This window comes from Tursiops truncatus, chromosome 10, assembly GCF_011762595.2.
Source record: "Tursiops truncatus isolate mTurTru1 chromosome 10, mTurTru1.mat.Y, whole genome shotgun sequence".
In the NCBI taxonomy this organism is placed as follows: Eukaryota; Metazoa; Chordata; class Mammalia; order Artiodactyla; family Delphinidae; genus Tursiops; species Tursiops truncatus.
In genome coordinates, this window is record NC_047043.1 from 54,955,767 (window position 1) to 54,980,746 (window position 24,980).

The window sequence follows — 24,980 nt, forward strand, 5'->3', positions numbered from 1 at the left end:
CAGATGCTTATTCCAACCTGAAAATTCTCATTCTCCTGCTGTTTCTAGAAACCACAGAAAACTCACCATTGTTGGGCAGATCTATCAGTGTGCTGTCTGGGTCTCTCAACACCTGGAGCAGCTGATATTCATGGGAAGGAACATTTGGGCAGGAAATATGACATGGAAGAGACTTTCCCTTGTCAAAAAGAGGAAACTCCACCTACTTCCCAATCCCATTTAGGGCTAATCAGAGGTGTCAAAGAAGGGGAGCAAACAACACAGAAACTTTATCTACTAGAATCTCATGTCCATAGACCAGTGGTGTTCTGATCTTAGGTGCCCATTGGAATCACCTGGGAGCCTTAAAAACTACCGATGCCTGGTCCACCCTACAGGGATCCTGATCTAATTTGTCTGGGGTGAGATCTGGGCATTGGGATTTTTTTAAAGGTTCATCAAATGATTACTCTGTATAGTCCCTTACTCTATACTAGGCACATTTTCACTCAACACACATCTGTTAAGCACCTACTATTTGCCAGATGCAGTGCTGGGCATATAAGAAAATGCTAATAACTTAATTAAAGAACATCCCTTTATGTACATTAATATTTCTATATAGCATTAGGGAACACCTAGTACTGGTCGCTTAAATAATTAAATATCAGAATCTTCTAATTTCTTGAATCACAGATGTTTAGGAAGCTGTGTTATCTATTAAACTTGCAGCAGAATATTTCAGGCACCCATTTCTCTGCAGACTTTGGTGAAAATCTGGTCTTACTGTCCCAGAGGGCACCCACAGCACTTGATTCCGTACTGTGACGGAAAGATCCTTAAAGCTCCTTATCTTGAAAGCCACAGTTAAAATACCAATCGTCCTTTTCTTCCCGTCACCACCCTTTGAAGATCTCTTGCCTACTTGTGGATTTAGGAGGACAGAAAGTTGAGACTAAACAGTTTCTCAAGAGCTCCTGTCTCAGCAGCCTGGCTCTGCAGACCATGGGAATTATCCCAAGTCACGAGCTTGCAGAATAACTGGGGGCCTTTTGATGTTCAGCCTCTTTATCTCAACTTTGCAACTTCACTCAGTCTGGAGCAGTCACCCGATGACAGATGAGACTGTTGGGCCAGAGCTGCCAGCGGCCACAGGTGGCTGGACAAATGGCAGGGCACGGGGTGGCGCTTCCATCAGGAACCAATTACTCAGACCTGGCAGGATGCTGGGTCAGGGGAGGGAGCAGGCCCGGGCGTTGCCATCCTCCCATCCATTCAGGAGTCACCTCTGGTTTGCCCTGAGCAGTGATTGTACAGCTTTTATTGTCCCCTCTGGGAAAGGAAGGGCAAGGAAGTGAGGCCAGGTGGGCACCTGATCCTGCAGCTTCTGTAAACTGTGATGGATTCACCCCATATGCGGAAGACAGATGAGGAGTCAGGGGTCAGAGTCACAGAGCACCATTGTTTCAGAACAATAGGAGAGAGGAGGAGAGGGGATGTGAGCTGTTGAAGTATGGTTGCATTCAGCACTCGCTGGTGAGGAGAGGAAGGCAGTGGGGGCAGAGGGAGGGCAGGGAGCCGGCAGGAACTCTGCACAGGTTCAGGGAATGATGGGTGGGGAGTGGTGCAGATGAGCTGTGTCCAAACCTCAGCAGGTCTTGTGGACTCTTATGTTCCACCCCTGGAGGGTGAACTTAGCTTTCAACTGGGACCCTTTGTTCACTCTGTGTGGTAGAACCAGGTGCTGGGTTCAGCACCATATACCCAGTAGCCGTGCTTTTTCCCAAGGTGGTTGCTTCCCTACAATAATGATCACAATATATGTTTGAAATTTCATAAAGTAGTGAAGGGAAACTAGGTCTTCTTTCTCCTCCTTTTCCTCCTCTTCCTCCCTTCCTCTCCTCTTCCTTCTCCCCTCCCTCACTCCCCCAAATCTGGTGTCAGGAGAAGCCATTACAGTGGAAAAGCACGGGTTTTGGAGACTGTCCTGGTTGCTGTGGGTGCTTGGGGCAAGTTACCTAATCTGTCTGAGCTGATTATTACCTGTCAGTGGTGGGTGAGCCCTCCCTCCGGGGTTACTCTGAGGACCCAGCTCAGTCATGCTGAGGAGTGTGCCTGGCACATGGTAGCCCTCAACAGCATCAGCCCTCTTGTGTTCACCTTTCCAGAATGACCCTGCAAGACTCCCCATTCTGTGCTTCCTCACCCCAAGGGGAAGGCCCGTATGTGAACCTGCTGGAGCCAGAATTCCATAACAGGAACTCCCATGATATTTATCAGGACGGGGTTGGCCAGGACCTCTCTCCTGGGCTTGGTTGTCAGTGGATGATGGGTGATGCCTGTAGATGGGAAATAGCTGCTAAAGTCCAGCAGACCCCTTCCCAGCTGCAGTGCCCTAACCTTGCTGGTCCATTATTCATGGAGCAAGCCTTGCAGAAGCAGCACACACTGTTGGTGCCCACCTATAACCTCTCAGCACTCATCTCCACCACACACGCACTGGACAGCTCCCAGCTCTCAGCACCTGCCTCTCTGCCTGAGGCTTTTTCTGGCCACACCCCCCCCTCACCTGTGCACATAGGGCAGGTGCCAGGGATTTAATGCCCCCTCCCCGCCCCCCAGCAGGCCTCAGGAGTCAGTGGATCAGCTCCCATGGCCTCAGTTAGGGAGACTGGGGTTGGTGCTCAACGCTGCCTCCCAGAGTTCCCTGGCCAGACCGAGCCCAGCTGCCCACAGCCCTGACCTGCTGGATCACGTGCCCTGATTGCCTGCCTTCCTTCCTGTCTCCCTTCTCCACTCCCCACTCATGTCTTTGTGGGGGGAATACAACTGAGACCATAGGGCACTGGGATGCCATACAGGGACCAAAAACAGAGCTGAGGGTAAAAAGGTGCAGAACGGAGACCTGTTGCAGGGAGGGGAGACACCCGCTGTGGGCGGGCTGTGCTGACCAGTGTCCCCTCCTCTCTCCCTGCACAGCGGCAACATGGAGCGCTCAGAGTCCCTGCACGACAACACCCTCACGCTGACAGTGCCGCTGATGCACGAGGTGGACACATCCATCACTGGGTGAGTAGCCGGGACACATCTGCCTGGAGCGGAACACTGTACTTCTCTTATGTTTGCTTGTGTAGCCAGGAGCCAGCAGCCCTGCCACTTCCGCTCCTGCCCAGCTTTGAAATGCAGGATGAAGCTTTAGCTGCAGTGACTCATGTCCTCCTCCCTGATTTTCTCCTCTTTCCCAGCTACCCACCCACCTGGTAGGTAACACAAGAAGTGTGATGACAAATATAAGCCCCATAATTTCCTTGAATATTCTGTACATCTTTCCATGCATCTCTTCCCAGTGCCCACCCCTCCAGAGTGTCATAGGATAGGAGGCAGCTTGATTCCTGGGATTAAAACCTTAGCCAAAGGCTCCTGGGCCAGAGGTTACGACCAGATGCATCCCAGTGCCCTGGCTGGCTCCCAGGAAGCCTGGGCTGCTTTCTGATTAGCCTCGAGTCACCGCTGACTTTGCGTGTTTCTGACCCTTCTGCAGAGCCAGCAGGCAGGGCCAATCACAGCAGGCCCACCATCTGCCTGGCTGAAGTCCTTGGCCACTCAATGCTGCTGGCATTGTTGGAAAGCAGGGCTGCAGGCAGGCACCCAAAACAACCCGGGGTGGTTTTCAGCCAAAACCCAGGCCTGGAAAAATGAGAAGTCAGTTCCTGTTTCCGGCTTCAGAAACAGAGCACATACTTCTTTGATAGTGGAAAAAGGATTTGCACAATTAGTTTAGATCAAATGAGGACCTGTTGAACCCTTGCCCCACAGGCAAGCTGAACTTTCTGGAGGTTCAAAGTTTCTCATTTTTCAGTTTTCAAGTGCTTCTGGGTCCCGGCCTTGGCTGGAAGTAAAAAAGTTAATGCGTTGCAGAAGGAACCATCCCTGCAAAGCTCCCCCACTCTGCTGGGTGTCAGGAATGAGTCTCCGGTGGGCGTTCCTGCCTCTTGGCGTTTTTCATCACGTTCTTTAGACATGAGGCATTGGTGGAATATATTTGCAAATTAACACAGATTTGCCTCTGTTCATGGCTCTATTTTTAACCCTGTAGTTTATTTACTTGTCTCCTCAGAGGCACAGTGAGAATATCCCCAGGACCAAGCCCCGTCCTTGGGGGATGAAAGAGAAAACACAGGCTCACTTGATCCCGTTGTCCAGCCCTCAGAGACCTCGTTGTGAGGTGTTAACAGCACCCCCCCACCCCCGCCAGCCCCCCTCCCCCTGCGGACGAAGCCATCAGTTAAACAAACGAGTGAACCGCTGATACTTCCAGGAACATAAGACGGGGCTCATTTAAATGAACCAGCTCTTGCCATTGGGTGGTACTGGGAACTCACTGCAGTTCCAAACTCTAATATACGTTAAGTTGAAAATAGGTGAATTGCTATCCATTCACACTTGGTACCAAAAATCTTACATTATTGTGTTTAGGCAAGTGAGCAGCTTCTAGAATCTCCTCTAGAATCCATTGTTTGTCTGAGAATTTAAGTAAGTCTGGCTTTGTCTAATCTTGGGGTTTGTTTTTGCGGGCAACGTTGAAAGCATCACTACAGAATGAACCGGAATTCTTAATCACATCTTACGTAGCCACTGTTTGAAATCTGAAGAAAAAAGGCTATCACTGAGAGGACTCAACTTTTAATACCTAATTCCTAGTAATTTTGGTAGTCGGAAAATCTTTTTTTTTTTTTTAAATGAATTTGTCACAGAGTGGGGCTTAGGATGCCAAATATATAATTCATTTAAATTGTCATACTCTTTTTCAATCCACAAAATGTTTTTCAAATGACAAAACAGAACATGCGTAATTTTATAATCCAGTTTAAAAAAAAAACAGAAATCAAAGCTACCATCGTCTTCCTCCTCATTTTAAAAATGTAATCCTGGTACATGTTTGTATACGTAGCTTATTGATTTCACCTAAGATGACAAGACATTACTGGAAATGTCTGTTTACAAAGCGTAGGTCTGGCTGTGTCCATTTACAGGAGAGGGAAGGAGCGGTTCCAGAAGGGAAGCGTTTGGTGGAGGACACTGTGGGGAGCCAGGTTCTAGATTAAATAGGGACAGATGTTTGGGTTCTCAGGGTAACAGTGACCCTGGGTTGGGATGACAGATTTCATGCTTTCCTCTTTCAGAATCATGTCTCCAACCTCCTTTGTGTACGGCGAGTCTGTGGACGCATCCAGCTTCATTCAGCTGGAAGACCTGGAGTGTCATTTCCAGCCTCTCAACGTCACCCTTCAGGTATCCATCCCTGGAGACCTTCTCTGTCACTGGGGACCAATGGAAGGGCCCAAGGGATGTGCCTTCTATGAAAGGCAACGAAAGGGCCAGGCTCCTTCCAAGAGAAATTCTTCCCAGCCTGGTTGGCTGGAGGTGTGTGTGTGTGTGTGCGTGTGTGTGTGTGTGTGTGTGTGTGTGTGTGTGTGTGTGTTTGTTTGTTTTCCATAATTACACACAGAATTAATCCCTTTGCTGTGTGGTACTCTGCTGTGTAGACCCCTCTGCTCTTCAGTATTTGGAGAGAGAGCTGCATGAATGCTCTGAATGCTGAGGCCAGGCCAGCATCCCTGCCCAAATGGCCCTAAAGGACCCCTTTCAGTTCTCCATCATTCTTCACATTGTGGACAGGGTAGCCTCAAGGATTTGCCATGTCCCCTTAATCCTGGACTTCTCCACACTGACTCAGCCAGGAGCCCACTCCTCCCACAGAGGGACAGCCTTTCAGAAGTGGGGTTTTACAAGAGCAAAGCAGTGTGAGCGATGGGAACTCCCCCAGGGGAAACACGCTGCTTTCCCAAAGAACAGAGCTGGCTCTTCCATCACATAAGCACTGTGTCCAGCAGGTCCACTCGGTGTGGACTGTGGACACCGTGAAGGACAGCATCCCACTGGAAGCCAGGGGTGGGCACACTTTTTTTGCAAAGGGCCAGAAGATAAGTATTTAGGCTTCGTGAGCCAGCAACTATGCAACTCTGCTTCTGTAGCATGGAAGCAACCATAGGCCATGCACAAACAAAACTGTAGCTGTGGGCACTGACATTTGAATTTCATATCATTTTCACATATCATGACATGTTCATCTTCTTTTGATTTTTTTTTCCCAACCATTTAAAAATATAAAACCATATTAGCTAGCAGGCTGTACAGAAGCAGGTGGAGGGCCAGATCTGGTGTACAGGCCATCATTTGCTGAGCCCTGCTTTAAGTACAGACCCTTCAGGCCAGTGCTGTTCAACAGGAGGGTCTTTGAACACAAAGTTAGAGGGACAGAGCATCATCCAGGCATTATCCTCGATTGACAAATGCGGGAAATGTAGGCCCAGGGGGTAGAGGACATGCTGCAGGGCACAGAGCTGGGAGCAGCCGGGCTGGGGCCAGGACTGGACGGGCATTGCCTGGACACCCCTGTGTAGCTCAGCACCTGCCAGGAGCTGGGGATGAAGTGATGAAGACAGTGTACCATAATCCACATCCCACATCTCTCCAGCTCTAGCTCCTGAAGCCCTCCCCTGCCTCCCCTCCACCCTTCCCCACAGAGAAGATGGTTTCCCGGTCTGGCATCTGCTGCTATGGCCAAATAATTAAAATTTTTTTCCCTGTGGCCACTCCTGGGTGGACCAAGGGGATAACAAATAAAGATGGGGTGAGGGTCTAGAGAGGGAGGCAGTGAAATATTTGTGGTCTCTCACAAACAATGGTCTTCCTTTCTCCAAAGCATTCTCCCAGGCAAGAGGCCTCCAAAGCCATGATGGATAGCACACATCCCAGCTCAGAGAGGAGGTGCCTGCCGGCCAGCTAAGCCCCAACCGTCACACTCTATGTTTGATTTACAGGGAAAAAGGGAAAGATGAGGTTAACCTTTCTTTTGAGACCTTAGAGTGATTGCTGGGAATAGGGCCTCAGTGGTTCTGAATTGCTTCTCAGAATTAGTTTCCTTTTCTCCATTGCTTTTTTGTAATTGGATAGAAAACAGATAAAGGCCAGATGGAGTTATTTCATTTTACTTAAATCATTTTAATTTTAATTACTTACAAATTAAGTAAGTTTAGTTACTTAAACTAAACTTTTGGAGGTGTCTTACAATAAAATATACAGTCAAAAACATTATTGAGAAGGATTCAAATGACACACATCATGTAATGAAAAGGGTATATGCAGAAATTAACACAACACTGTAAAGTAACTATACTTAAGTAAAATAAAATTTTTTTTAAAAGAGGGTATAGATGTTGAAAGGAGAAGGCAAAAAAGAATAACAGTTATACAAAAACGTATTCAGAAGATACACAAAATGTTCTTTTCCCCCTCTTTAAAAAAAGAAAGAAATCTGAGGGCATGTGGTTACATCATGTTTCTCTGAATGCATTTTTGCAGGGAGCTTAAAGTTTCGTATTCAGGCAAAGAGCTTTCTTCTTGTATCCTGACGTAGATACAGGCTAGGGAATAGGGGCACCAGAAATGAGTGATTGGCATGACCCTTAGATTCTCCTCGTGATTATCAGTTGCCTGAGGAAGTACATAGCATTCCGTTCAGGATTAAGAAAGTTGGCTGGATCTGAAAGATAGATAGTGTGTGTCGTTGATTGGAAGGAAATCCTCTTGTGTTAGCAAAGCTGACAGTTTCCTGGAGAATTCTCTGATGACTAATTTTCTGGTATAACTGTCATTAGTCTGACCATCCTGCAGGAAAGCCACTGACCAGGTTGATGGTGATAGTGACCCCCAGAAAAAGGTAGAGATAGTGGGGGAGAATGGGGTCAGGGATATGGGTAAAATTCTGTTTCCTTATTCTGGCAACATCCTTCCTGAAGAAAAGCACAAGTCTTTCCATATAAAGGTATTTTTTCTGTGTCATTTCAAAGCTAATATTCAACAAGCTGCGTCATTGTTTAAAGACTCCACTGCAAATGCTGATGGGAGAAAGGCAGAGATATTAGTCTTGGACCTGGTTTCAAAGTTTCATCAGAGTTTTCTTAACAGAGATGTAATAATTTGTTGACCATTGATAGTTGGCTGTTTGGGTTTTTTTTGCATCATCAGTCATTTCCCTCACCTGAAAAATGATGAAAAATAATACAGATGTTACACAAGAACATTTGCAGAGAGTCAGACGTTAAGACATTTGTTAAAAATAAATAAGGTAATATAAGCTCTCCCATCCATCTGGTTTTGATGGGTGAAATCATGCAAAACAAAATCATCATCTTCTTTTCTTCCCCCTACTTGTGCTTTAATTGGAATTTCCCAGACAGGTCAATAGGTTTCTCTTCAATTCTGTGCTCTCACGTTTCACTTCAAATTAGCTATTTCCATCATGGTTGGAAATTCCTTCCTTTTCTTGTGCCTTAGGGTTGTTGTTATGGGTGAATTGTGTTCTTTCTGAATTAAGAGTTGCCAACAACTGCTCATCCACTCAACCATTTTTTGTGTCTGTTCTCTGAAGCAGATCGCACTATTGCAAAAAACGAAAACATGCTTTTCTAGGGAAGAGCTTGCTGGAGCTAGATCCTTATACGTTCTGTCAAGTGTGAAGACCCGGTGACTTGTCCAACCCGTCTCCTGGCTCTGCCCTTCTGACCTCAGCTTCAGAGATGCCCTGAATCCCTGAATTCTCTCTTTAGTCCCCAGGCCACCAAGCAGTGTTTCATTTCTTCCTCTCTCCTGCTCCTACCCATCTTTTTTTTTTTTTTAAATAATGTCTCATATACATTATTGATACTATGTATAAAATAGACAATTGATGGGAACCTACTGTATAGCACAGGGAACTCTGCCTAATGCACTGTGGTAACCTAAATGGGAGGGAAGTCCAAAAGGGAGGGGTCATCTGTATGTGTATGGCTGATTCATTTTGTTGTGCAGCGGAGGCTAGGACAACATTGTAAAGCAACCGTACTCCAATAAAAATTAATTTCAAAAAATAACATCTTTGAGACACATACCTTAGAGTTTACCTGTTTAAAGTGCGCAATGCAATGACTTTTTCCACAATTCTGTTTATACAGAATTGTGCAGCTGTCACCATAATCTAATTTTAGAACATTTTCATCACCCAAAAAGAAACTCCATACCCATTAGCAGTCATTCCCTGTATTAGTTTCCTATTGCTGCTGTAACAAATTACTGTGAACTTTATGCCAAATTTATTATCTTACAGTTCTGGAGGACAGAAGCCTGAAAAGGTTTCATTGGGCTAAAAGCAAGGTGTCAGCAGGGCTGCGTTCCTTTCTGGAGGTTCTAGGGAAGAATCTGTTTTCTTACCTTTTCCAGCTTCTAGAGGCTGCTGCATTCTTTGGCTCATGGCCCCTTTCATCTTCAAAGCCAACAATGGCCAGTTGGATCTCTTTCACAATACATCTCCCTGATTCTGACTCTGTCTCCCACTTCCCTATATAAGGACGCTTGCCATTACATTGCACCCACCTGGATAATCCAAGGTCATCTCTCGATTTTAAAGTCAGCTGACTAGCAACCTGAAATCCTCCTTGCCATGTAATATAGTCAGTTTCCACGGATTAGGACATGGACATCTTTGGGAAGCCATTCTTCTGCCTGCCACACTTCTCATTCCCCCTTCCCCCCAGCCCTAGGCAACCACTAATCTGCTTTCTATCTCTACACATCTACCCATCTCTTTTACTCTCCTTCATCTTCCGTTTCTTCCTTCAGTTTCATGTTCAGCCTTTGCTCCATCTCCTTTCCTGTATCGGTCTTTTTGTGGCCGCCATCTTTTCTCTCATTTCTCAGGAGATAATGGGCTGCTGGAAACAGAAAATAAGGAGGACTGTGGTGGGAATGAGAGGGGTAAAGTTTACAGGACCAAATGCTGGGACAGAAAAGAGGTGCACAGGTGTCATCAAACAGTATTAGCAAGTGATAAGCTGTAAGTTATAGAGAAACCAAACCAGCTAGATAGTATAGTACAACAGCCCTTCCTGTAAGTTAGGTCATTTGGTTTGGGGACAACCCACTTTTTCTTTGAGGGTCTCAGTTACCTCAAACTGTAAAAGGAAAGGCATTGGACCAGATAAGTGGTTCTCAAAGTATGTTTCCTGGGCCAGCAACATCAGCATCTCCTGGGAACTCATTAGAAATACAAATCCTTTAGCCTCCACCCACCCCCTCCCAACCAGACCTACAACTGCAGAAACTCTGGACATGACCTTGCCCCAGTCTATGTTTTGACAAGCCCATCTGATTGTTCTGATATGTGTTAAAGTTTCAGAAATACTAGTCTAGATTATTCCTGAATCCTCACCAAGTGTAATAGTCTATGAGTAAATTTCCAGGTGTGTAAAAAGAAATATAATTTTTAGCTGGAAGAATACAAGAAAATGCTAAAGGGAAAGAAGGTAATTTGAAGGTTTGGGGATGTTAAATGCATATTTGAAAAATTTCTATTTCATTGAAATCTCTCATTTGATATTTCACTTCACTTCAAGTCATGAGCTTCTGTATCCTTCTGTATCTCTGTGTATCATTTCAAAGGATTTTAGAGTATATATTGCAGGACGTGAAATGAAGATCTCTATTTCTATTAAAACTTGCCATGTGTGTCTCATACCTACAGGTCTATAACACTGGGCCAAGCACCCTTCCTGGGTCATCTGTCAGCATCTCTTTCCCCAGTCGTCTGTCACCTGGAGGAGCTGAGATGTTTCATGTGCAGGAGATGGTGGTGAGTTCTCATTTGTTTTCACACTTGCTTTCAGGCTCAAGCCAGCCCATTCACATTTTGTATTCCACCCAAGAGCCCAGAAAGGTTAACTCATTCTACCTTTGGAAACATACCTGGAGAAGCCAGGAGACCTGCAACACCTGGATTTCTACATTGAGACAGCTTGGTTCATGCCATGAGAAGACCTCTTTGGGGATGGGCAAGTGTCAGTTATGAACCTGACTTCTGGGATGGACTTTACTGGCTCTGGGAACCGCCAGCAACTGTCTGTAGTCTTGTGCGTATCTGAATGTGTTTTTCTAAGGGGAAGATCCCCAGCACTCGTAAAGATTCTCATAGGGCCACTGATGCCTGGAGGGTGAAGGATTCGTTCATAAGACAGAAGTATAGGTTGAAACTCAAGGTCATGTGCAGAATATGCCATTCAGCGTGATCCTAAGTCAGCTGTAGATGATTTTCTCTCAACTAGGATATGATCGTTCCGCCTACCTCCTTGGCTTCTAGGACATCACATTCCCTTGGCTTCTCCTTTGTCACTGGTTTTCTCCTCATCTCCCCAACTTCTACAGGGCCCAGGGTCTCCTTTTTACCATCCTTAATCTTAGAGATCTCCCCCAGACTCATGGCTTTATATTCAGTCTGTGCTGATGACACCAGATGTTTCTCTCTCTAGCCCAGATCTCTCCCATGAATCCCAGACTTTGACAGTTAACTACCTTCAGGCCATCTCTCCCTGGATGCCTAATAGGAATCTCAGTCTTCTGCACAGCTGAACTCTCAACAGTATCCCTTCAAACCTGCTTCCCCCCATGACCTTCTGCATCTCAGCAAACAGCTACTAAGTCCTTCCAATTGCTTGAGTCACCCTTGACGCCTTTTCCCCACAGTTCACATCTGATCTGTCAGAAAATCTGATGTCTCTGCCCTCTCAACAAATCAGAATATTACCGCATTTGACCCTTCTACTGCCAGCACCCTGGCCCAAGGCACTGTCATCTGTCATCTGGGTTATTGCAGTGGCCCCCTCACTCGGGTCCCTGCTCCTGCCTTGGCATCCCTGCCATCTGTTCTTGCCGCAGTGGCAGAGCCAGCCTTCCAAAATCTAAGTCAGGTCATGTCATCCTCTGCTCAAAACCCTCCAGTGTCTCACTTACCCCACAGATTCTTCCAGCACCTCAGCCAGCCTCACAGCCTGTCTCTTGCCCCTCTCTGACCTCTCCTCCTCCTCCTCCTCTTCGCCACTCTCTCTACTGCAGTCATCCTGCCTCCTTGCTGGCCCTAGAGCATGGCAGATACTCTCCCACCTCCTGAATTTTGCACTGGATCTTCCCTCTACCCAGCACGCCCTCCCCCAGAGAGCCACGTGACCTCCGCCCTCACATCCTCCCAGTGCTTACTCAGATATCACCTCCTCAGAGAGGCCCTCCCTGAACAGCCTTTGTCCCAGCACCCCTCATCCCCTTTTCCTGCTTGTGTTTCACCATCACCCTCATCACCAGCTGACATACCATGTATTTCCCTATTTGACCAGATTATCTGCCTCCTCCTGGCCCCATACAGTATAAGGATGGGGATTTCTGTCTGCTCACTACTGTATTTCCAGGGCCTCCTATATGCAATGCTTGGCATATATTATATGCTCAATCAATATTTGATATTGGACTAAAAGAAAAAACCCACAGTATAAAACAAAAGAAAGAGTCGTTTACTCTTTCTACATGAATTCAGGAAAAGTTTCATGCTGATATAAATCGCCTCAGTGTGCCTGAGAGTCTGGAGTGGCTGGGCGTGAGGGTGACCCCTCCTGGGAGGGAGGGTGCTTGATGGTTGAGAGTCACTACATAAGGAGAGGGAGTGTGGTCCACGTTGAGGGCACCACTGACTTGTTCCTTTTGCACGGGCACGTGAGGGACAGCTAGCCAGACAAAGGGACAACCTCTCCATGGATAGCTTGAAAATCAGGGCAGCAAGACCCATGGCATGTGACACATCTGAGCCCACAGGAGGCTCAGAAAGCATCATGTGATGGCGATGATGGTCTCCTGCATTGCTATCTTCTTGGGTCACATGGGCTGAAACCCTGGACCATGGGAAATGTTGAACGCAGAATATGTGCCCCTCCTGGCTTGCCTGCTTGGCCGTCCCCACTGCTCACGGTATTCCATTCCTGCTCCACAAAGTGTCCGTGCCTGGGTGCTCTGCTGAAACAGCGGTAGAAAAGCCCCTGGTGTTCTGCACCTACAGCTACCACGGTTTGAGCTTAGCGTGAGGTTCCTGCCACCCACATGCTCCCATCTGCCTCCTTACATAATGTTCATCTCACCAGCCACTCCACCTTGTCCCCACAGCTAGGGATGCTTTCCTCACAGAGCATGTTCTATGAGCCGTTCACATAAACATCTATAATGTTGTAGAGAAAAATGCTCCCCCATGGACAAAATTATTTATTGAACAAAACAGGAAATGTAAGTCACTCAGATTCTGGAAGTATCTCAGCACGAAGTCCACCCCCTTTTCTCTTTACTGATCATCCGACCGAGCAGGAGCCACTCGAAAGGACTTTGGGACGTGTTTATAAATAGCTGGCTTGGCGGGAAGGCATGAGAAATGGTTTTTCTGACGATATGCAGAACTGCCTGACTGATCATCCAGCTGAGTGGACTCTTGAAAACCCAAGTGCTGTGAGCTGCCTGCATTCCGTTCTCTGAGTTCTCAGAAGCAGACCCTTTGGATTTTCAATACGGTACTGAGAATTTTCAAAAGTATGTAACAATTCTCAAGGACAGCCAAGCCTTTGCTTGGATACTCCAGCCCGTGTTGAGGCCCTTGGCGTTTGTGTGGTATGGAAAATCAAACTCACTGGCAAATTCTCACTAAGCAAGTAGTGAAGCAGTGTTCTCATGGACAGTCATCACTGGAGACCAGAATGATGATGAGACTAGAAATGTAAAAGCCAGTGCATGATGGATGCAGTGATGAGGCAAGAGTCCCAGGTACTGTTTCAGAGGCTGGTGGGCAGCACACCCTCTACCCTAAAGCCCACAGGGCTGAGAGCAAGGGCGTCCTGCAGCTCAGCCAGGTTCCCAGCCTCGGCCCCTCCCTTGCTCAGCAGCGCCCGAGAATGCCTACTGGGGCAGGTCATACAGCTCGTGACGTCCTCCACTCTGGCCTTTTGGGACTTTGAATAGAGTGGGGCTCTTGTTCTGGGTATTTAGGTGGTTTGGTGCAAGTCAGACTCACTCCTATTAGGAGAAACCAGTACTCCTTCCTTGTATTACACTAGGAGGGGCCCCTAAGGCCTGGTGGCATCCCCCCATACCTCAGCCACCACCATCCCCTAGTCTTGGATAGGCCCCTGGGCAGCCAGGAGCCAGCTACCTCCTCAGCCAGCTGAAGCCCAGGAGCAGAGAGCAGACATTGAGAGAGGACGTATCTGCCATCCCTCCCCACACACCACGGGACCCTCAGATTGTTTCTCTGCCTTCAACAGTGCCCGTGGTATCCATCATCTGTATAGATTGCTGAGGGTGGGCATACTGGCTGACCCCACGGGTCTGAGCTATCACCCCACTTAAGGCCCCGACTCTGCAACACAGTTTTCTAACTGTTGGTTCAGAATTCATTCAGAAGTATCAGGGGCTGCAGCCAGGGTCCCTGGACAGGACAGGCCTGCCTCTACATTTCACCAGAGAGTCTTTTGTTCTCCCGAAGTGTTTTTTGAGGTCAAGCTGCCTGTGAGTGGAGAGTGTCTTTGCTTACGTGGGAGAGATTAGTATAGGAAACCTAGTGCAGTGAGACTCCTTTCTATGTCCACCCAGCTGAGGTTCCTGATCTCCTTCCCTTAGAGCAAGTGTTCCGAGCCCCACCACCCTGCTTGTGTTTTATTTAGAAACAGCTTTGGTGGTGGCCTGAGGAACGACCTGCAGTTTCCATTGCCTGCCACCCACTGGGGTTGTGCCGAGTCCTGTGGGGACGCTCGACTCCCCACAGCACAGCCAAAGCATGGGCAGGCCACCACGACCCTAGAGACCATCAGGAGGCCTAGTAGGGAGGACCATGAAAATAACAGAGAGTGAGAGAGGGGAAGAATGACAGACTTCTCCGGCCCATCTAAAATAAGAATCATCACAGGGACTTCCCTGGCAGGCCAGTGGTTAAGACTCCGCACTTCCACTGCAGAGGGCCCGAGTTCGATCCCTAGTTGGGGAACTAAGATCCCACATGCCGCGCAGTGTGGCCGAAAAATAAATAAATAAATAAAATAAAGATGAATAACTAAGTTATAGCAGAGTAGACATTTCCCCAAGAGGTACAGTGCATGTTGATAGTTGAAGTGATAAAGATAAATAAATAAAATAAAAATCATCACAAGTGCTAGATCATCCTTGATTTATTCTGCAGACACTGGCAGAGAAAGCACCAATGACGTTCCAGGCTCTACTAAGAGGAATAAATCATGCAACACTGGCAGAAATTCAGTCTAGCAGGAGGCAGATCTGTGAAATGTAATTGCAGTGCCATGTACCAAATGCAGTCATGGAGGCACACCCAGACCCAGGGATGTACAGAGGTATGGACCCCACCCTGGGGAGGGGACAGCAAATGCTTCACAGAGCAGGCTTTTGGAGTCAGGGCTTAGGGGATGTGTAGATGTTCACCAGGAGAACACGTGATGAGATCATTCCAGACAGAGGGAGTGATCAGCATGTGTAGGAGTACAGTGGAGGCCCTACCTGGTTCTCCATTCTCTCTGCCCACCTCTTATAGGTGACTGTTCTCTGCGCCTTCTGCAGGGCGTACAGCAAATGGATTTCTTGGCAGTGTGACAGGGAGTGCTAAACCACTGTCATTTCCCGTGACAGTTGATGAGGTTCTGGGGTGCATCATTCCTTCTGAGGTGTATCATCTGTGTTTGCTCATGGACCCGCACCTTCATTTCTCTTGACTTAGGATTAGGGAAGGCCAGGCGCCCTGCTCCCCAAGGCTAAGCACACGTCGTAGACGTTGCCGGCAAATGATCAGGCTGCTGCAGGGGAGAGTGGCTTCTGTGGGCCTGACTACCCGTGTGAGACAAGCCATAGGCACTTGCTTCTGAGAGAAGGTTCCTGTTTGGATTGAGGATACAGCTTCTCTCACACAGCTTGATAGGAACCTGCCTGGAAAATGTAACGACCTCACTTTGTTGTGGGCCTGCTGCAGAGATGGGCCTTTTAGCAGAGACCCTGAGCACAGGCAGGCCTAAGAGAGGGCCAAGGTAGCACATGTGTCAAGCTTTATGGCTCATGAAGGCAAGACCTTTTGAACTTGGGTGGGATCCTGCTCCAAACTTAAGTTTACTCACAGGGGATGAAGGTTCAGGGGAAAGGATGGGAGGTCGTCTCAGGGCTCAAGCTTCAGGTGTTGACACTGAAAACCTGTCTGTGAGCAACTTTCTGACACTGGAGAAGGAGTCTTAGGGGTTTGGCTTCTAATAATATGCAGGAAGAAAAAAGTCATAAATGACTTACAGAGAGCGAAGGGCTGGAACTTTATTCCAGGTGAAAGTCCTGGGTCTTTGAAAAAACTCTAAAAGTAATCTAGAAGAAACATGAAATGAATACCATACCCTTCTTTCTTCCTTCTGCAAAACTATCTGAAAAGGCTTACCTCTCTGGTTTGTTCTGTCCCTACTATTGGGCAGTGATTCTAAAGAACTGACATGATTTCCAGGAAGTAAAATTGGGTGGGAATGAAGGATAATATTCCAAGGAGACACATCAATAACTTTGCCATAGGGTACCATTAGGATATTGATATCAATATAATATCAATACCAGTATTCATTAGAATATCCAAGTTGGTAGCAAGACTTATATCTTAGTAAATTGTAACCTCCCCCCTCCCCGCCGCCAGTGCGTGTGCACCAGACAGGGATGCCCATGATCTAATTTCTGCCAAAATGAGTCAGTTGATACTGGAACCTTAATTAATTTGTGATGAGGATCTCCATATCCCTATGAAGAAAAGATGCACCTGATATATCAGTGACCACACAGTAGCTTAAACTTAGAAATGGAGGACTGAATTGTTTTCCCCAAGGATGATCTGGGGAAGACAGATCTGCTTAATGAAAGCGGTGTTGGGACCATCAAATTGATCACATTTGATCAAAGGCTAAAGAGTGAAAAAATTTCTCCTGAATAACTGACAAAAAATGAATACCACTTAGTGCTGTCCTGAGGCTTTAGTGGCTTTTTTTATGTGCTGTTAAATTTAATCCACACAGCAGCTCCATAAGGTAAGGTCATTATCCCAAGTTAAGGAACCAGAACTCAAAGACTTGCCCAACATCACACAGCTAGTAAGTAATAGAGCTGTGTTTGTAGTCAGATCTACTTCCCCCTGTACTACTGTGCACACCCCTCCTGGGCGCACTGCCCACTCCCCGGTCACCAGAGGCAGACTCAGTCAACAGAACAGACAGAAGATGAGCAGACCACCAAGAATCACCCACTTAGCATCTACCCCAGGACAGTGAGGCACCAACTGCTATCAAAAGAATTACTAACACCAGAGGGTATATTAACGAGGCAAACAGAAGAAGATTTTAGGATGAACAAGACTGATGTCTTCAGAGAGATGCAAAAAGACAGTATTCGCATGAAATAGAATAAACAAGAGTTTTGTAAATTTAAAATTTTGATCATTCGAATAAAAACCTTAGTATATTAGCTGTGTAGTAGAATGGATATAAAAGAGTAAAGTAGTGGACTGGAAACTTGAGGGATTTCTCAAGAATGTAGTACAAAAAGACCCAAAAAAGGCCAGTTAAACTTTTAACAATCTGGAATGAAGATCCAAATGCTCTCAATATAAGAGTTAGGAGGCTGGCAAGATGGAAGTGAAAGCAAGCCAAGATTCTTGTCTTGTTTGGGGGAAAAGTTTGTGTACCAATTAACTCAAGGCTTTGATAAAAGTAAAGTTTAAACATGCAAAAATTTTAATGGCAACTTAGAAGAATAAAAGCAATGTAGGACATCCAAACCACTAAAGAATAAGAAGCACTTAAAAAGAAAGAACTCATGAATAAGCAGGTGAAGGAGAAACAAAATTTTTACATGTATATATATATGAGATGACAAGAATAAATCCAAATATATCAATAATCAGAATAACTGAGAATGAATTAAATGCCTTAGTGAAAGACAGACTTTCAGATGTGGTTTTTTTTTGACCCAGGCATAAGTTACTTGTAAGAGACACACCTTTAAAAATGACCCATAATGTAAGGCATTCAAAAAAAAATAAGGCAAATGCTAACAAAAAGAAAACAGGCATAAGAATATTAATAACAAACAAAATAGAATTGAAGCAAAAAATTGTTAAACAGGGCCCAAAAATGTATTCCAGAATGATTAAAGATACAATCCAGGGCTTCCCTGGTGGTGCAGTGGTTGAGAGTCCGCCTGCCGATGCAGGGGACACGGATTCGTGCCCCGGTCCAGGAAGATCCCACATGCCGTGGAGTGGCTGGGCCCGTGAGCCATGGCCACTGAGCCTGAGTGTCCGGAGCCTGTGCTCCGCAACGGGAGAGGCCACAACAGTGAGAGGCTCGCGTACCGCAAAAAAAAAAAAAAAAAAAAAAGATACAATCCAATGATTATTTGTAATATAAATGAATTTTTACATAACCAATCACATAGCTATAAAAAACATATAAAGTAATACCTGACAGAAAAACAAGGAGAAATTTACACATTCACAGTTACTGCAGGAAAATTTAATACACTTTCCTCAAAAATCATGAGTATTTGAATAATGCAGCTAACAATTGTGATCTCTTAGAGAGAGAAAAACCAAAATGAGTCAGAATGTCTGGGTTTCATTAGTATTTGCCTGCTTACCAGCTTTTGGTAACCTTGAGGAAGTCACCTAAATTCTCCAAGCTTATTTTCCTCCTGTGAAATGGACTATCTACTTCACATGGTAAGGATGGAAGAAGTTAATGTATATGGAGCAATTAGTAGAGTTCCTAGTATGTAAATAAGGGAATGCACATTCTTTTCAAACATATGTGAACATTCACAAATTACCCACGTATTGCACCACAAAAGCAAATCCCAATAGAATTTCAAAAGTAAAAGTAATACAAGCCACATTCTCAGACCACAATGCAATAAACTTGGAAGTTGACAACAAAAGTTTAGCCAAACAACCAACCAAAAACAGAACTACTTGGGAATTTTTAAACACCATCTTAATTTACTTTTTAGATAAAAAAGAAATCAAAGAGGAAGGGATAAACAAATTAGAAATGAAAGACAGTGAAAGCTTGTTCATATCAAAACTAATGGTTGTAGACAAAACCCACACAGAAGAAAATGTCACTACTCATATACAGAAAACAGGAAAGACTGAAAATAAGTGACCTAAATTGACAGCAAGAGCTAGTAAAATGACAATAAAACAGATTCAACTATAAGAAAGTAAAGTGAAGATATCATTGAAGATAAAGCAAAAGTCGTGAAATGGAAAAAGATCAAAAGTATCCTACATCAATAAAACTAAAAACGGGGGCTTTTTTTTGTCCAGTAAAATAGATGAACCTACAGCAGATTTGATCAGGAAATGAAAAAGAGTGGTAATGCCAAAAAACAACCCTAGAAATGATCAAAGAACTACACTCACATGGAGAAGATTTTTAAATTATAAGATATTATTTTCACAATATAATGCCCACAAATATAAAAAGCCTAAAAGAAGTGTTATGAGGTAAAAAATCCAACTAGACCAATTACCTCAGGAAAAAATATGAGTAGTATACAGACATCAGATTATAATGCTGTACACCTGAAACTTATATAATTAAAGAAAAATGAAGTGTAGTCAAAGACTTGTGCCTTGAAAAAGCACAAGACCCAGGTAGCTATTTAGGTAAGCTCTACCAGGCTTTCGAGGAACAGATAGTTTCTTTGTTATATAAGCTGTTCGAGAGAGTAGAAAAAGATGGAACAGCTCATTCTAGAATACTAACCTAACCATTATTCCAAAACTAGAAATGGAGAATGGGCACCAACACAAGAAAGGAAACTGCAGGCCAACTCACTTTGAAAACAGATACAAAAATTCTAAATAAATGTTTGCAAATCAATTCCTTTTAGAAGAATCTATCCTGAGTAAAGAAGGATGTAATCCAGGAATGCTAGGTTGATTCTCCGTAAAGAAATTAACATTATTCATTCTATTAATAGTTAAGGGATGAAAGATGATATAACCAGATGGTTGTCTTGATGAGGGCTTCTAAAAAGTCAAAAATTAAATTTAACATCCACTTTTTTTTTTTTTAACTTCTAGTAAGGAAGGCATGGAAGGGAACTTCCTCAGCTTGACAAAGGTCCCCTATCAGAACCTATAGAAAACTCCAACCTGATGCTGGAACATTAGGAGCTGTCCCACCTGTGGAGTGGAGGCATGAGTTCCTGCTTTTGTCTCTCCAGTTTAGCAGTGTTGGATGTTATAGGAATAAAAAGAAATGAATAACCTTTATTGTCAAGAAAGAAACCAAAGTATCCCTATTGCAAACAACGTTATTGTCTCCCTAGAAAATCCAAGAGAATCAATTGACTCAATATGAGGCTTTGTGAATGCCACAAGTAAAAGCTTGGGCACACTTATAAACTGCCTGACCTTTGAATGCATTCCCCAAGCCACACACAGGTCTATCGGCTAAGGGTGGAAGCCTTACTGGATCAAGGTATTTCTGTGCAGCCTCTGACCAAACATTGACTGATCATTAAGCTATACTGATCCAGGACAACCTCTAGGAAACCAGGTTTAAAAATAAAAACAAGTGTAGGGCTTCCCTGGTGGCGCAGTGGTTGAGAGTCCACCTGCCGATGCAGGGGACATGGGTTCGTGCCCCGGTCTGGGAAGATCCCACATGCCGCAGAGCGGCTGGGCCCGTGAGCCATGGCCTCTGAGCCTGCGCGTCCGGAGCCTGTGCTCCGCAATCGGAGAGGCCACAACAGTGAGAGGCCCGCGTACCGCAAAAAAAAAAAAATAAAAATAAAAACAAGTGTAGAAAAAACTACTGAGCAGAGACATTAGAGGCTACACACTTCATGAAAAACAGGCTCCACAGAATAGTCCTGGCAAGTCAGTAAACAAACAAGCAAAACCAAAAAAGAACTGAAAAGAGAATACAGCCATCCCTCAGTATCTGTGGAGGATTGATTCCAGGACTGCCCTATGGATACCAAACTCTGTGGATGCTCAAGTCCCTTATATAAAATGGCATAGTATTTGCCTATAACCTACACACTTCCTACCATATTCTTTAAATAATCTCTAGGTTATTTATAATAACTAATACAAAGTAAATGCTATGTAATAAATAGTTGTAAATACAATGTAAATGCTACATAAATAGTTGCTGGAAGGCAACAAATTCAAGCTTTGCTTTTTGGAACTTTCTGGAATTTTTTTTCCCAAATATTTTCGATCTGTGGTTGATTGGATCCACAGATGCAGAACCTGTGGGTAAGAAGGGTCAACTGTAAAGAAAAACAAGTAAAACCTCAGAGACCTGGGGACACCATAAAGCATAACAAAATACACATATTTAGAGTTCCAGAGGAGAGGATAGAGAAGAGGGAGCAGAAGAAATATCTGATGAAATAATCACCCCAAACAATCGAGGTGTATAAACTCCTTCACAATAAATGAAGAAAATTGTCTATCCATTTGGGAAGAAATTACGGAAAACCTGTACCTCACTTAGAAAAAAATAGATGGATGAAAAAATTATATGTAAAGAAGAAGAAGAAGTATTAGTAGAAAGTGCTGAATATTTTCATAATCTTTAGATGGGAAAGCTCTTCTTCATAAGCAAGTCATAAATTCTAGAACCCATAAGAGAAGGCTGACAAATATAAATCTATACAATTACCAAAATCTTGTGTGATCAAAATACATCATAAACAAAACTAAAAGATATTTGGGAGAATATACTGGCAACATAGTTCACAGACAAATAATATATAAATAACTTCTACAAATCAATAAGGAAAATGCCAAAAATTATAAAAATGGGTGAAGGGATAGGAACGGGAAATTCACAGAAGAAATTTTAATGACAAACATATAAAAAAATTTAATGGCAAATAAACATTAGCCTCACCAGTAATCAGAGCAATGCAAACTCAAATGAAAATGAGGTCTTTCCCCCCATTAAACTGGCAAAAATTTAAAAGATTCTTAATATCCATTGTTGGTTAAGATGAGGGCAAATGGGCACTCCCAAATACTGTTGGTGTGAAGGGCAATTTGACAGTAACTATCAGAATTTAAAATACGAATACCAACAATTCCACTTTTCAGATCCTGCCTCAGAATTCTCACATAGTATATATAGTAGAAGTTTCTAACTTTTTGATAGTAGATGTGAGTGGTCATTGTTCTCAGCTTAAATGTAGGCTTTTCCTATGTTGGTGAAGTAGAAAATAATAATACTCCATTAGTATTCTGAGAAGGAGCTGTTAGGTTTAGGCTAAAAAAGTAGTAGTAATAATATTAATAACAACAATAATAATGATAATAAATTTTTATTAAGAATTTACTATAGATAAGGAACTGTACTAAATACTTTACCTGGACAAATTCTTTTAATATTCATGATAGTTTGATGAGGAAACAGAGGCAAAGACAAAAGGGATGGCCAAGGTCACAGGGTCAGTAAATAGCTAGGTTGATGTCTGCTCTTGACCACTAAACTGTACAGCCCCTGCAAGGCCTCATAACACCGTTTTGTCTGGACTTGTAGCTGTCCAGCAGCCATAGCATCACCGGGAAGTGAGAAATGGAGAAAGGTAGAATCTCAGGTGCCACCCAGACTTGGTGAATTAGAATCTGTGTTTTAACAAGATCCCCAGTGATTCCTTTGCACATTAAGCTGTGGTCTAAAGCATGTTACTTAATTCTCTCCGAGCTTCCCTTTCCTCATCTATAAAATGGTGACGACAGTCCTTGCCACGAAAGGCTGTTGGGGGGTTGGGGGGTGGTTTAATCCACACCTTCATTTATTCAGCAAATGCTTTGCATGCACCCTATGGCAAGCACTAGGTTACTATGGGGAACAAAACAGACAAAAAATAATAATTTCCAGCCCTCGCGTAGCTTACATTCTGGTAGAGGCAAGTAATAAATAAGTAAAATGTATAGTACATTACATAATACGAAATGCTTTGGAAAAAAATAAAGGAGGCAAGGGGGTGAGAGTGAGGAAGTTTCTGATTTTAAATAGAGACGTCAGAGCAGGTCTTTCTGAGACCTTCATTCAGGGTTGGGGTGGGGGAGGACCCAAGTTGTCGCAGGAGTTTGTAAGGTGATCTTCTTTGTTCATAAGGCCTTGCCAAGTCTGTGTTTTCTGATAATTCTCTTTCCTTGATTTTGGCGCTACTTGGTTTCTCTCCTTTGCGATTCCAACCCCGCATGCTGCCCCTGCGTGGTGGTGTCCGAGTCCAAACTGGAAACCAGGAGTCTCTTTGTGTGTACTCGTCAGCACTCACTCTGGGGGAGCTCTCTTCCCAGAGTGAATCACTTATCTCGCTGGCCACAGCAGTTGACAGTAACACTGATTTTTGAAGCTGGCTGGCTGTTAAGGCACATTTTGCATGAGGAGGGTCCTGGGTTTTATGACTTAGTTATGTTTGGAGGGTAGTTGCAACAAGAAATCTCCCTGCAGCAGGCGTGCTGGAGGCCAAGACATAACCTGTACATAAGCCAAGCCTGACACTTTAAAGCAACCCAGCAAATAACCCAAAGCAAACTCACTTTTTTTTTTTCCAGTGTCTACTACTTTCCCTCTTGGTGAACACATGCTTTTTTTTTTTTTTTTAATTGAAGTGTAGTTGATTTATAATATCATGTAAGTTTCTGGTGTTCGGCACAAGGATTCAGTTTCATATATATATACGTATATATATACATATATATATATATATGTATATGTATATGTATGTATGTTCTTTTTCAGATTCTTTTCCCTTATAGATTATTACAGAATATTGTGTAGACTTCCCTGTGCTATACAGTAGGTCCTTGTTAGTTATCTATTTTATACATAGTAGTGTATGTATGTTAATCCCAGCCTCCTAATTTATTCTTCCCCCTACCCCCCTTTCCCCTTTGGTAACTGTAAGTTTGTCTTCTGAGACACAAGCCCCTTCACTCTCAGTTTTTTCTGTAGAAATTTCTTCCTCTCCTTCATTCTGTTTTTTCTGTAGAAATTCGAGGGCTCACCCTAAACCAAATCACCACTCATCCTGGTTGGGAGGTTCCTGCAAACAAGAATTCAAGGCTTAGAAACCCTCCTTAGGATGCCAAGTGTTTGGGTGATATTCATTCTTTTCCCTGATATCCTGTAACTTAAATGCTGTCATGTAAAGTTAACTGTTAATAATACAGCTTATGTGATGAGAAGATAAGCGGGGAGGGGAAGAAACCCTTCTCCAATAGGGGCAGATGGATTTCCAGCCCTGGGGTGGATGGGGTGGGGGTGGGGTTCTATGGGATCCAACCCTCTGCCGTGAGACATCTCCCCAGTACAACAGAACCGTGCTTCCAGCAGGTTCTCCAGGTTAAGCCATTCTGATATGCCTTGAATCCCATTTTTTATGACTATCTTCAGTTCATCATGCTCTAATTTCCCGACCTTTTCTGAGTTAAAATGGAAAACAGTTGCCTAGCTCCCTCTGTGGAGAAGTTGAGCTGTTACTTAGTCATTCTTCCCACTTCTCTTCCCCAAAATATCACAGTTCCTTTAATTCTCTTTTTCCCATCCTAAGCCATTCTCTTTGTTCTCTTAGTATCTAAATAAATAAAAATTCAAAACTGAGCCCCTCCCTGGTGGCATAGTGGTTAAGAATCCGCCTGCCAATGCAGGGGACACGGATTCGAGCCCTGGCCCGGGAAGATCCCACATGCCACGGAGCAACTAAGCCTGGGCACCACAACTACTGAGCCTGCACTCTAGAGCCCACAAGCCACAACTACTGAAGCCTGCGTGCCTAGAGCCCATGCTCCGCAACAAGAGAAGCCATGGCAATGAGAAGCCTGCGCGCCGCAACGAAGAGTAGCCCCCACTCACCGCAACTAGAGAAAGCCCACACGTAGCAACAAAGACCCAACACAGCCAAAAATAAAACAAAACAAATTTACTTAAACAAAACAAAACTGAGCCCCAAGTACTATGCCTTTTTATCCAAGCTCTCCTCATCACAAACGGTTATTACTC

General features: G+C 44.4%; 1 protein-coding gene across 3 annotated transcripts in view; it reads left to right on the plus strand.

Moving 5' to 3' along the window:
- The window catches only part of ITGA9 (integrin subunit alpha 9), a 352,532-nt gene that overhangs the window by 277,874 nt on the left and 49,678 nt on the right, over nt 1–24,980 (plus strand). For 2 of the 3 annotated variants that reach the window (XM_033864555.2, XM_033864554.2), the window contains exons 21-23: nt 2,959–3,048; nt 5,163–5,271; nt 10,601–10,708. In XM_033864555.2, the coding sequence (XP_033720446.1) occupies nt 2,959–3,048; nt 5,163–5,271; nt 10,601–10,708 (307 nt within the window). Of the gene's footprint in view, nt 1–2,958; nt 3,049–5,162; nt 5,272–10,600; nt 10,709–15,109; nt 15,279–24,980 lie in introns of all 3 variants that reach the window. The other variant, XR_004528480.2, reaches the window with a different exon arrangement.